Source organism: Pollachius pollachius, assembly GCF_949987615.1.
Source record: "Pollachius pollachius genome assembly, chromosome: 1".
NCBI classification, from domain to species: domain Eukaryota; kingdom Metazoa; phylum Chordata; class Actinopteri; order Gadiformes; family Gadidae; genus Pollachius; species Pollachius pollachius.
The window spans coordinates 6,498,249-6,511,277 of NC_136934.1; the positions used below are offsets into that span (position 1 = coordinate 6,498,249).

Sequence of the window (13,029 nt, forward strand, 5' to 3'; positions counted from 1 at the left end):
CAGGGGGGAAAATGCCATGAAAAAATGTACGCACAGTGCGTTCAGGATTAGGACTGATGGCCTATGTCGGGGCGGCCAAGGCCTTATCAATTGTGTTTTAATATCTTTAGCATTCATATTATTGCAGTCTATTCTTTCCATAGACTACTCTGCTGTTGGCCTTGATGGGGAGATATCTTTTAACCCCATTTTCCAGCGACATTTCTGCGTCTCCCCCTTCTACAGAGCCCATTTCAGCACCGTGTCAGTGGACAGTTACAAACCTACGAACGTCGTTAGTGCAGTGCACGCGTGTTCATGTTAAGAGGAGTTTCGGGAAACAAACCAAAGAAATTGACGATGGTTCGCAAGATCCTTCGTGTGAATGATCGTACGAGCGTGGATCCATCGTCGTCGGGAAACAGGGCCCAGGTCTTTTCAAGCACTTGTAAAACTCAAACAGCAGACGGCGCTAGAGATTAACTTTCGACGCGTGAATACCCTGCAGTGTTGGGTCCAGCCATGGACCTATAAGGCAGGCGCTCATGCCACTCAGATATCAGGTCTAGTATCGGCGTGGCAAACGATAGACTCCTCATTCCAAAACAAACGCTATTTACGCGTTGGGTAGTTCTTCAATAAGGTGTTACCGCTACTACGACAATGCCTAGAATAAAGGATTTAACGTTGACTTACGATGCACTTAACGAGGAAAGGACGTTTTCCGAGGGAGACACTTTAACGGGCACAGTGACGATGTGTTTGAAAAAAGAAACGAAAGTTAAATCCCTTTTCGTCAAACTTAAAGGCAACGCAATTGTGCGTTGGAGCCAAGAGATTGGTGAATACCAACTCATTCCTACTGCACACAGGAGGTACATTGAACTTAAACAATTTTTGATTCCTGGAAACACTAAAGGTAAGTGAAACGACGGTCTTTGTCTTTGGAAACATCAAAGCATCCTATACATGTTTCCGCCATCCACTAGAAATAATTAATGGTGGTGAGAAAGTTGCAAGAGGTTCATGTCAACAAACAACAACGAATTTGACCATATGGACTTTCAATCATTCCAAATATCTTATGGAAAACAAATGTCTTTTGTGAGCAGTATTACCAGAAGGGACATTGGAAACCAAGCTGATGTCCGCATCCTATTCGCAGCCAGTGTTTGAGTTTTTTTTCGAACATTTTCTTAATGACAAACTGGTTACCTCGGTACTGTGCCATTTTTTTTGATAAAAAACAAGGTATTAGTAATCTATTCTTTATTGTGCCACATATCCAGGGCTCCAGACTAACTTTTTTCACTAGGAGCACTGTGGCCCCTAACTGAATTTTAGGGGCGCAACCAGAAATGTTCACTGTATTACTGATAAATATTTTGATAGGTGCAGAAATTAAAATGTGCTGTTTCAAATTCAGTGTCACATTTTATTGTGATTCTCATCTATCCCAACGGTTTCCAGGTGTGTGCGTGCATGCGTTCGACAAGCAGGGAAGCGACAGTTTCACGGGAGTGCTGCTTGACAGGACGCTGAGCCTCCTCTCTGCCCGCCCGCCTCTCCATTGAGAATGCATTATCAGGCACGACAAACGCCTCCCGTGTGAAAAGCCCTTCATGGCACCTGAATTAGAGACATGCACTGGTTCGAGTGACCCGCACACTTCGAATGAAACGAGTCGGGTCGGTCGCGGGTTTTGCGATTGCGAGCGAGACTTCTCCGGTGCTGGATATAATATTAATCAGGAGCGGAGGAGTCAACTAAAACCGTCAACAGTGGATGATGTGCTTTTTTTGCACAGCAATCTAAAGCACCATGCCAAACACCAGAAAGTGTCATTCCCCGGCGTTCCATTTAATGTTTCTAATTTTCCATCGGGTGCGGGTCGGGCGTCGATATCAATTCATAGCGAGTCTGGTCGGGTGCAGAATGTAATTCGCGCTACTGTCGGAACACGGGTCGGATGCGGTTTGAAGTATTGCACACTAGCTGAAGGTCGGAAGAACAAGTCAATAGTTCGCTTGCTCATTGTAAACGCACGTAGCAAGTTGTGAAATCTTTCTCCTTTAGTGATGGGTCGTTCGCGACCGAATCACTTGAATGAATGAATGAATCTTTAATAAGAGCGAACCGAACTGATTCTTCTTTCTCGTTCGTCTCGTTCGTCTTCAGACTCTACTCCTCCCAGACCCACTAGTCGCTGGCTCGCTGTTCGTTCACTGACTGTGAGTGGTGAAGAGTGAAGAGGCTTAGTGAGCAAGCGTATGATTCAATATCAGTGAAATGAGAAATGCATGCTGTCTTTGAACTTTCTGTGTCATACCAGATTAATCAAATATTTGAATGTCTCGTCAATCTGCCTGTTCATTCATGGTTCGTTCTCCACCCGGGACCCCCACCATCATTGCTTAATCAAGTCTATTATCTTGCTGATATGTTAAACATCCAATAATCAACCAGCCTACACCCCCCATCCCGCTGCATTTGGTTAAAGTTGTAATGTTGTGTTAATTGATGACCGACTTCCACGATGGTTTGAGAATGAGAACGAGGGAGGAGCTGAGTCTGACTGACTCAGCAGAGAACCGTGCATTCCATGATTCGATTCACCGCTACCAGAAACTCGACTGAACGAACAAACTTTTGGTCGCAGTCTGGAGCCCATAATTCCACAGTAAAAGATTCAGTCTGGCCGAAATGGTTATTCCCACTCAGAACCTATCACCCATAGTAAGCAATTCATAGCCAAGACAAAAATAGACAAATTACTTTTTGGTACCGCCTACAAATCAGTCAATGTTGGTTAAGATTAAATGTATGAATTGCTGATGGGGTAGGCTTTTATAATAATAAATCTAATATGAGTTGCCAAACATTGAAACCAAAAGTATAGCGGTTAATAAACTAAAGGCTGTACTATTAAACAATAACAACACGTGTTGTAGCCTTTTCAGCATGTGATAAGAGATGCCTTAACACAGACGGAGGATCCATATTTGAAGAAGCTGAAGTAAGCTGCCGACTCGTAGATTCCTATTCGCAGCTAGTGATTTGTGACCGGTAATAAGTCTAACACTTTAGTTTTTAATGAAAAACTGGTAATGCTAAGTTACCACTGGTACAGTGACAGGTTTATTGATCAAACAATGAATTTGTAATCTATTCAGTGTTATGCCACATATATTCCCAGGAACAGGATTCAGTCTGGCTCGAATGTTTTCCTAGTACCAATATCATTAGAACCGGTCTTAAAACGGCCTTTCATGGAGTATAACAATTTGTGCAACCCAAAACATGCCCATGATATACTAAGCAGGACTATCTGTTTATGCTGTTTAGAGTCTGGTCTTATAGACAGCTGAAAGGCAGCTCTTTTTTCGCATTTAAATGAGATTGGTTCGGTGGAAAAAACATTCTGCCAAAGTGAATCCTATACTTGGGGACATATGGCATACATTGGATAGATTCGAAATTCAATGAATTGTTTTTCGATCTGTAAACATGTGACAGCAACAGTGGTAACAAAGTATCTCCAGTTTGTCATTAAAAAAAAACTTTGTTAGAAAAAAATCGACTTGTTCCTGGTTGCACATCACAAGCTGCGAATAGGGAGCGGGGGCTTTAGCTTCGTCCATATTTGCTATCCTGATCGTGAAACAACATTTATAAATCATCGTAATATTGGACTTTTGGCAATATTCAACGTGAAAACATCAAAATTATGGTACAAAAATGATACTATCGTACGTCTGGCAACACTGTCTGAAACTATCATAATTATCTATGAAAAATCTAAATTGAACACTGGTATTTTCTTCAACTAGATATTGCCTCACCCTCTTGGGAACCTTTCCATATGTTCTGTTCAATCAGTGTGACACAACCTTTAAAGGCTGTGTTGCAGGTTAACCGGAACTTTCGATTAATTTGTACATAAAGCACTCAAAACATGTATATCATTTATAAAATGTCTCCAAAATAGTGTTAAAGTCCAGTTTTTGTCGTTTTTGGTAGTAACGGGTGTTTTCTAACGCCTTTCGATGATGAGGCCACGTTGGGGAGATGTGGTGGAAGGTAGCCTGAGCCTAGTACTAGAACCATGGCATCTAAGAGGTGGCAAGAACCACAAATAACATGTATGATGGCCCACAGCCGTATAATTTCAAACCTGTGAGACGTGAGAGGGCGAATGAGGAATTGCCGAGAACTGTCAAAGCTAATTAAATGCATGGTCAGAGGAGAATGAATGGAGAGCTGCTATCATTTAGCAACGCAGCAACGAGCGCTGGAGCTAGTCTATGAACAGCAGAGCATTTTTTTTTTTTTTACTGTCAGTGAATAGCACAGAGTGAAAGTCAACGTTTTCTTCAGATCTAGTGACAGTGATTATGTTGTTATGTCGTGCATATAAGTACCGGTGAACCAGAAGATCTAGAAGTAGAAGGCATAATGCTAGCTATGGGCTAACTTGAAGTTGCCAGTCCCACCTGTGAAATCCCCTCCCAGATAATTTCTAGGACTGAGTCTAGGACGCTCTCGTTGAATTTTAGTCAATGAGAGACAGAAATCAACAGGTTTAATGGGGAAAAAACAAATGGGCTTAGTGAGCGAGCTATCTATTATTCACATTGGCCATCTGTTGCATGGACGTATTTAAAGGATGTTGTACATATTTTCATTGTACATATTTATAATTCGAAATTCGTCCCAGCCTTTATACCCCATTTTTCACAACCTACCAGCTCTCGTTGTGAAGACTACTCACCGCGCAATTCGTTTCAATGGAAATCGCGACAGTATACTTTCAACATAAAGTGTACATATTTATCATTTGAAATTCGTCCCAGCCTTTATACCAGAAACTCTAGAGTCTATAGTGTAGCGACCCTGGGACATTTAAAGAGTTTGTGTGTTATGTGTTGCATCGTATTTCGTTGTCCGTTATGCCAGTTGTTCTCTGTGCATGCATTGGATGTTCTTCTTGTCAATCAGTGTGGGGGGCGAATCATCAGGTCAGCTGGGGGAGGGACTTGGGAGAACAGGAGGGTGGGGGCTTGCACGTTGAAGGGACCGGGTTGGGGGTTGCCCGGGTAACCGGTTGTTGTTAGTGTGGCTTTTTGCCGTTGGTTACGGGTTTTCAGTGACCTGGTTTGTCACCGGCGAGGTCATTACAATAGCGTATAACTGCATTGTCTGATGACAGTTTAATGCATTTTTCACAATTAACCAGCTCTCGTTTTGAAGGCAGTGTTAATTTTGGCAGCTAGATTTAGTCTTTGGCTGCACAGGGTTCTGTTTATGGGAGCCTAAAACACCCGGGACACCCACCATCATTGCTAAATCAAGTCTATTATTTTGCTGATATGTCAAACATCCAATAATCAACTACACCCCCATCCCGCTGCGTTTGGTTAAAGTTGTAATGTTGACGTATGAGAATGAGAACGAGGGAGGCGCTGAGTCTGATCCGTTCATTCCATGATTCTACCGGAAACTCGACTAAACGAATGAACGAACTAACGAACGAGGGGCTGAGTCTGACTGACTCAGAGAACCGTGTATGATTCGATTCACCGCTACCGGAAACTCGACTGAACGAACGAACGAACGATTCGCGAACGACTCCTCTTGGCGAACTGAATGACGCGAACTGGTTCGCGGAAACTAATCAATAAATCAATCTCTACCACCGATTATTGACAGGCTGGGTACTTTATTCGTAGTTCCATTGACTTAACAGTACCTTTTCACACACCTTTTTGAATAAATCGCAGTTTCTCGTTTTCCGATGGCGACAACAAGACGACTATCGTCTCCTTATACTTCCGGCTCACGGCCCCTGGGAAAAATCTCGAGCATGCGCAGAACGCATAATCCGATTCCAATCGTTTGACCGTATACATGCACGCTTAAATCGACCAACAACTGGAATATTCTAGGGGTCTTAATTCGACTATGAGTAACTTGATTCAACATTATTCAGACTAAGGTGTGTACCAGAGATCTCGAGTCACATGACTTGGACTCGAGTCAGACTTGAGTCATGATTTTGATGAATTCAGACTCGACTTGACAAAATTACGCATGACTTGCGACTCGACTTAGACTTGACTGCAATTGACTTGAGGGCTAGCCTAGAGGGCTAGACACCCAAGACGCATTCACTTCTGTGAAGATGAAAAAAAAAACAGCGAGCGAAGACAAATCTATACTTCAATAATATCAAAAAGAAATTTCGATATCGTTTATACTTTATACTTGACTGCTAAGACTTGGGACTTACTTGGGACTTTTTCCCATCTCTGGTGTGTACCATAGATAGTATATAAAATGGATGTAGCATCCGGGCAGACCTCAGTTATTCCAACTGCATCCAATTCTCTTGGCTTATGGGCGTCGCCATCTTGTCATAGTTTGACTCCACCTCATTTCCTCTAACCAAAAAAGGGCATTGATGTGACGTCGGGGGGAGGGAGATCTAGGTGACGTACAAATGAGCTCATAGCTCATTCGTTTTTAAACGATCGGTTGGTACAGTTGACCGCAGAGCAAGGCATCTTGGCCCCGGAATGAACAATAGGAATGAGCGCAGTCGAGGTCAAGATGACGGAGATAGCATGCTAATGCTGAAAACTATCCTCTGAGTCGAGGTGAGAGTCAGCGGCTAGCTGTCACTCAAGAGGCCGCGCCCCTAATTATTCATACATTTTAACCTCCAATAAAATAAAAACTAGCCTGCCAAAAAATAGAAATCACCCCCTCAGTGTTGTCATGGCGATATGAACTAAACATACTGACTGGAATGTTTTTTTGGACCAGGCTGTAAATAGGTTTAATAAGACTGTGAAAGCAGGCTGTTTAACAAATGAGTCAACGAGGAATTGCTCACTTTTGGTACCACCTCGTAGTGGCCACCCGGTGCTACTGCAATGTTTGTCACTTCCGCATTGGATGCTGATAGAACTCGCTGTGGTTGGGGCTTGGTGTATACATGCATTTTAATAATCCAATCATAGTCGGACTAAGCCAATAATTCGACTTTCTTGAGTGTCATGTAAACAAACTGACTAACATAGGATGCTGCATTGGCTAAAGTTGTTTGGATGCACATTGTTTTATAACAAGGAGAGGAAAAGTTGTGCATTACAATACAAACACGACAATATTTGGCACCAATCTGGCGCACTTAGAAGAGCAATTGACTGAATAAATGCCAGGTAAAGCCTATCGGACACGCAATCAGTGCACTTGCAAATGAGTGCCTGCAGTATGACCGATCGTGGTGTGTGACTTGCCAGTTAGCTTTCGCTTCCTAAAATGGTGCAATTTGATATGTTCGCTATCTCGGGATATGGTGCAATATCCCATGATTGAGAACTCAAACTCTGGATATTGTTTTCATCACCTGACGGTCGTCTTGTAACGCTAATAAAAACAAATAAATCCCAACAAAAAGTGTTAACTTGTTTATTTTTGGAGTGTTCGCATGTAGTATATTACTATACAATTATACCCCCACATGCAATGCATTGTGGGGGACATGAGTATCAATCGCAAATCGGTAAAATAGTACCTCTTTTTCGTCTTACATTCCGTTTTGTGATACCCAACAACATCTAATACAATGGATAACAGTTTACATTTTTATTACCAACAAGCAACTGCAACACAGACTTCAAGCTTTCACCATGTGAGCTTAAGAATGAGCTTACAGGTTACTTGACTTTCTATAGCACTCAAGTGCACTGTTATTTTAAAATCAATTATGACCGCATTCCTTTTTCATACTCTTATCATGCTAAGTATATATTTAACACAATGACATTTCTCATGCAGACACTGAAATCTCCAAGGGAAATCACTCGTATAAATTCAGCTTCAAAATTCCATCCGGGTAGGTAATTGTCAAACAGATTATTTTTAAGGTAACGGAATACAGCAAGCCTTACATCCCCAGGCAAATTCTCTAATGCATGTGAGACTGGGACTTCTCAGTTCCTTTTCGATTTCCATGGGGCTTTATCAACAGGGGCAGACCCAGAATGAAAATTCCTCTGGTTTCCACAGTACAATACATCCTATATGTCACATCAGTTGAAACACACCAGCCACGTACGTTACTTTTTTCTCACACATGGACAGTTCTGATTATTTGAGTTGTTCTGCTCTGTGTGCTTTAATAGGAGTATGCCCTCATCCTTCCGCGGGATGTTTGGTAAGATCGTCTACAAGTTGGAAGCCAAGCTTTCAAGGAGCTGGAGGTTGGACAGTTGTGTAAAACAGGAGATCAACTTTACATCGAAGGCCATTTCAAACTTCAGCAACCTGATGGTATGTAGCGCTGGCGTATTTGGCCTGGTAACAGAATGGGTGGCACAGTAAGAATGTCATTGGTTCTATGAGGGGGGAGGGGCACCTTTCTGTATGGAGTCAGTACGTTCTTCTCGTGTTCAGTTAGGTTTCCTCCGGGTGCTCTAGTTTCCATCAACATCAAGAAATCCATCCATGGTGAGGTGAATACTCCTGCCGGTGCCCTTGACCTTGGCACTAGGGTAAAGCCCTGCACTGTGTGGCTGCCCCCTGCTCCTAGTGACGGGATCAATTCAGAGTCCTCACTTTCCTTCCGGATCAATTTGGTATTTTAAAAAGTAACTGTTTGTGGAGGAGTCAAAAATTGCCACAGGCCAGATGTTTATGGACACATCCAATCTATATTTAAATTCTTTAGGGATGTCACAAGGTCATCATCTGGGAGTTGGAAATGTGGCTTCATTCCCCATTCCTCTCTGGACAAAGCCCTGCATATTTGGACAGCAAAAAGCAATAATGTGTATTCAACTACAATTAAAAATATCTTAACTTAAATCAAAAATAAGTTCACATTTTTTTAAAATAAGATATTTGTATTCACATTTGGTAGAGCTGAATTACTTGACTAACTTATCTTAGAAAAAAAAGATTTAAGAAGTTACTTAAAGGAGGTTATAGACAAAAGTATGACCATTGTATGCATCCATTGTTCAATAATGGACTACATTTGAATTATACTGGACACATTCTAGCATCACTGTGAGACTAACTGTCATGTGTGTATCTCCACCTAATTTCAGGAACCTCCTAATTTCAGGATGTTTAAGTTACTTAATCCATGTATCAGACCAGTTCACCTACCTGTAGCTGATCAGTTAAGTCAACATTTACGAACATTGTCCCTGATCACCATGTTCTACTCTAGACCCGCCAGGTTGACCAAGTGGATAAAGACATAGGAATCTTCTCCAAAAGATCTGTACACATGGAGGCGTTTGTGGAGAGGGGAATCTACGCCCCGGGTAAAACACACACACTCACACACACACACACACACACACACACAAACACACACACACGTTTCACACACACACACACACACACACACACACACACACACACACACACCACTGAACAGCATATGTGTCACATATAAAATTGGAAAAACACATGAAGTTGACCTTACCACTTAGATCTTAGTCGATTGAAGAATATATGTATGCTTACTTGACATTTAAGAGTATGACACCACATTTTTACATTGACAAACAATGGTGGCGGCTCTTTTTGCACCCAACCACAACGAGCCACCTATAGGCCGTTAGACAAACTACACGATGTTGCTTCACAAACAGGCGGTCATGTCTTCCGCTTTGCCCCAACCACAACACCCTGTTTGCAGCTACTCTACACAAACTACAACAAACAATTCCACATAGTTGTTTAATGTGAATATGTGTGGACTAATCTGTTAATTGAATATATATATTTTTTCCATAGGTCAAACGGTGGCAGTTACTGTTAAAGTCAAAAACACATCCTTAAAAGACATGAGCCCCAAGTTCTCTTTGAATCAGCATGTTACGTACCGTGCGCAAGGCCTTACAAAGTTCTGTTGTGGTGAAATCTGTAAGTTAGTTGGGGAGGTTATTGAGAAGAAAAGTGAAAAAACAGTCACTTGTGCATTGAAGATCCCTCCTGACACGATCCTATCCATCCAGAACTGTGAAATCCTTTCAGTTGAATATCATTTAAAGGTATGAGCTCAATGTGATGACAAATGGTTATAGTATATGCCTAAATTCATAAAAGGTTGTGTAAATTAAGTGCAGACCGTTAGGAAGTAGGATTTTCCCTAATTTAGGCCTACCCAAGTATATATTTTACATTTAAAAGTCATGCACATGATGAATGGGTATTGGGTTTACATCTCACTGTGTACTCGTTTCCCTAGGTGTACTTGGACATCAGCTTTGCCTCAGACCCAGAGATCAAGTTTCCACTGGTCATTGCCCCTTCCGGCTTCATGGTAAACCCAGGGCCCGGGGGAATGAACCAGCCGTACCCCCCTGCATACGGGGACCAAAGCAACAGCGACTTCCCTCCCCCCGCCGCCTGCTTTCAGCCAGCTCCGCATCAACAGGCCTATGTTCCCTCAGCAGGGACCATAAGCCTGCTGAGCGACAATAGGCCAAGGGACCATAAGCCCCTCAGCCTATGGTCCCTCTTGGGAGCCTTCGGCCACTCAACAGCCTTCGGCCCCCAAGCAGCCTACGGGCCCCTAGCAGCCTTCGGGCTCCAAGCAGACTCCAGGCCCCAAGCAGCCTCCGGGCCCCAAGCAGCCTACGGGCCCCAAGCAGCCTCCGTGCCCCAAGCAGCCTACGGGCCCCAAGCAGCCTTCGGGGCCCAAGCAGGCTATGGGCCCCAAGCAGCCTTCGGGGCCCAAGCAGCCTCCGGGCCCCCAGCAGCCTGGGGCCCGGGCCCCTCTGCGCCCGGTGCCATGGGAGCAGCTTATTACCAGCCCGTGCCACAGAACGTGTCTCCGTATGGACCCCCGGCCAAGCCCTCATCGCACGCCCCCGAGCTCCACCCTCCTCCCCCTCCGTGGGGCCCGGTTCCTCCGCCGGCGACTCTGGCCTCCGCGCCGATGTTCGACCCCGACCAGGACACCCCGCCGTCATTCGCCTCCTGCTACAACGCCCCCACGTATAGCATGCCGCCGCAAATGCCGGGGATGGGCACCAATTTTCTATCCCAACAAAATGAGGAACCTCCTTCCTATCTGTCTATGTTCCCCCCGGCAACCAACGATAAACCACCAAACTAAATGAACGGAAAGCGCTGATGATTCATTGTCGTGGTTTTTGAAACATGGAAAGGTGCCATGGGATAAATGTGTATATATATATATTTATATATATATATATATATATATATATATATATATACACACCTCAATATGCAACCTATGGTTCATTAATGTTAAGCATATATACACGTATGCTATGAAAAGCCTTATTCAATGTCTAAAATGGGGGAAGTTTAAAGGCCTTTTGTATTTTGTGGCTTCCTCTCAGGGTTCAACCATGACCAGTGACGTCATTCGAACACACCTGGTTGCATGTGGTCTTTAACTGCAGTAGTGTGGCCACAATAATCCTACAATGGACCATTGTATATTGAAGACTTTATTCAGCCATGCATGTATGGCAGAAATGTGTGACACATTTGAAAATATAAGAAATATAATTATTATACACTTTAAGCATAAAGAAAGTATGATCAGTATCATGCCTACATGCTACATGAAAGTGTGGAAAAACAGTCAACAAAGAGTTATTTAATTTAATAAAGCTCTATTGGACATACTAAAATTAATCATTCCTTTTAAATAATCGTCTACGTTTCCTGTTCTTTCTTATACTTTCCAGCACACATGTCCTACTGAACTTGGGGTATTATGATTTGGTTGATGGCCCACTCTTTGCTTATTGTAGGGCAGCTCACCTATGTAACCAATTAACACATCCTTGTTTGACATTGGAAGGTGTTCCGCGATGTTGGTGGAGGGTGATATACTGAACTGGTTTTCTGAAGTACGGGATGGCTTGAAATATGATTGCCTTTTAACCTTAAATAAATGCCTTAGCCTCGAATAAACCTTGTACTACCTTTTGTATGAGCCTATATATATTTTGTAAATATATATATATATATATATATATATATATTTTTTTTTTATTCTTGGTATGTTTCTCTGACGTGCATTTAAAATAACCTTACCAAATGTAGCAAGATGTCTGGACCCTTTTGTAAATTGCTTGCTCTTTGCTGCTAAACAATGAAGTGTATTTTAAGAATAATTGTACCAATAAAACATACAATAAAAACCCACTTCTGTAACTTCCATATCCAGATTTTCTGTGGATCCACTTGCACATGAGACACTGAGCACTCTGGGTACTGAGAATAATAGCACTTAAAATAATTTGTGGTTGTACCTTAAAGATTTCTTGCCACAGTATTCACACTTTTACTCAGTACTCAAGCATAACAAATAGCATAATGCTAATATAAGCAAAAAGAAAGACAGGACAAGAGAAGTAAATCACATACCCCAGATAGGGGTACTTTTGATCGTGCGTACTTTCGGTCCCAGACAGGAAGTAGTATGTGGCTATTTTTTAAATCTTTGCAGCGACTGAATGTTAATGATAGAACTGATTGTTGTGCATAAGATGAGTGTGTGTGACTGTGCGTGTGTCCTTTCCGGCTTTGGCATACTGCATGGTTATGAAGGCCTTGTGATTGGTTGTGGTCTTAGTGAAGCAGCCTTGGAGTTGGAGTGATTGTGTACGTGCGTTCGAGAGAGAGCACTCCCGCCGTGGTGATGTTTGGCTTGTTGTGGGCTGTCTGTCAGCATCCCCCGGGTTAGACGAACATGCTTTTTGTACGTGTTCAATGATGTATCTGTCTGAACGTATTTGCTGTAGATGGACGGTTAAATAATGTCACACCACCACGATCGGTCATACTACAGGCAATCATTTGCAAGTGCACTGATTGCGTGTCCGATAGGCTATACCTGGCATTTATTCAATCAATTGCTCTTCTAAGTGCGCCAGATTGGTGCCAATTATTGTCGTGTTTGCATTGTAATGGACACTGCCTTTCCTTGTTATAAAACAACCTGCATCCAAACAACTTTAGCCAATGCAGCCTCCTATGTCAGTG

The 13,029-nt window shown here is 42.7% G+C and overlaps 1 protein-coding gene across 2 annotated transcripts; it reads left to right on the forward strand.

The window, feature by feature from the left end:
• The first annotated feature begins 566 nt into the window (after window positions 1-566).
• Window positions 567-12,134, forward strand: LOC307074742 (arrestin domain-containing protein 3-like). 2 transcript variants are annotated; one of them, XM_079735019.1, is made up of 6 exons: window positions 567-898; window positions 7,822-7,879; window positions 8,169-8,316; window positions 9,221-9,317; window positions 9,796-10,052; window positions 10,250-12,134. In XM_079735019.1, exons 1-6 carry the CDS (start codon window positions 643-645, stop codon window positions 11,120-11,122), a joined length of 1,689 nt encoding a protein of 562 aa, XP_079591145.1. In that variant the 5' UTR covers window positions 567-642; the 3' UTR covers window positions 11,123-12,134. The 2 variants fall into 2 exon arrangements, with proteins under 2 accessions (XP_079591145.1, XP_079591146.1); XM_079735020.1 differs by lacking the exon at window positions 7,822-7,879 and having other exon boundaries at window positions 760-898.
• The last annotated feature ends 895 nt before the right edge of the window (window positions 12,135-13,029 follow it).

Excerpts from the sequence above, each read along its gene's own strand:
- LOC307074742 (XM_079735019.1), top strand. The coding sequence starts at position 643 with ATGCCTAGAATAAAGGATTTAACGTTGACTTACGATGCACTTAACGAG. Across the intron at positions 8,317-9,220 it reads CAAACTTCAGCAACCTGATG|ACCCGCCAGGTTGACCAAGT; the intron begins GTATGTAGCGCT and ends GTTCTACTCTAG. Across the intron at positions 9,318-9,795 it reads GAGGGGAATCTACGCCCCGG|GTCAAACGGTGGCAGTTACT; the intron begins GTAAAACACACA and ends TTTTTTCCATAG.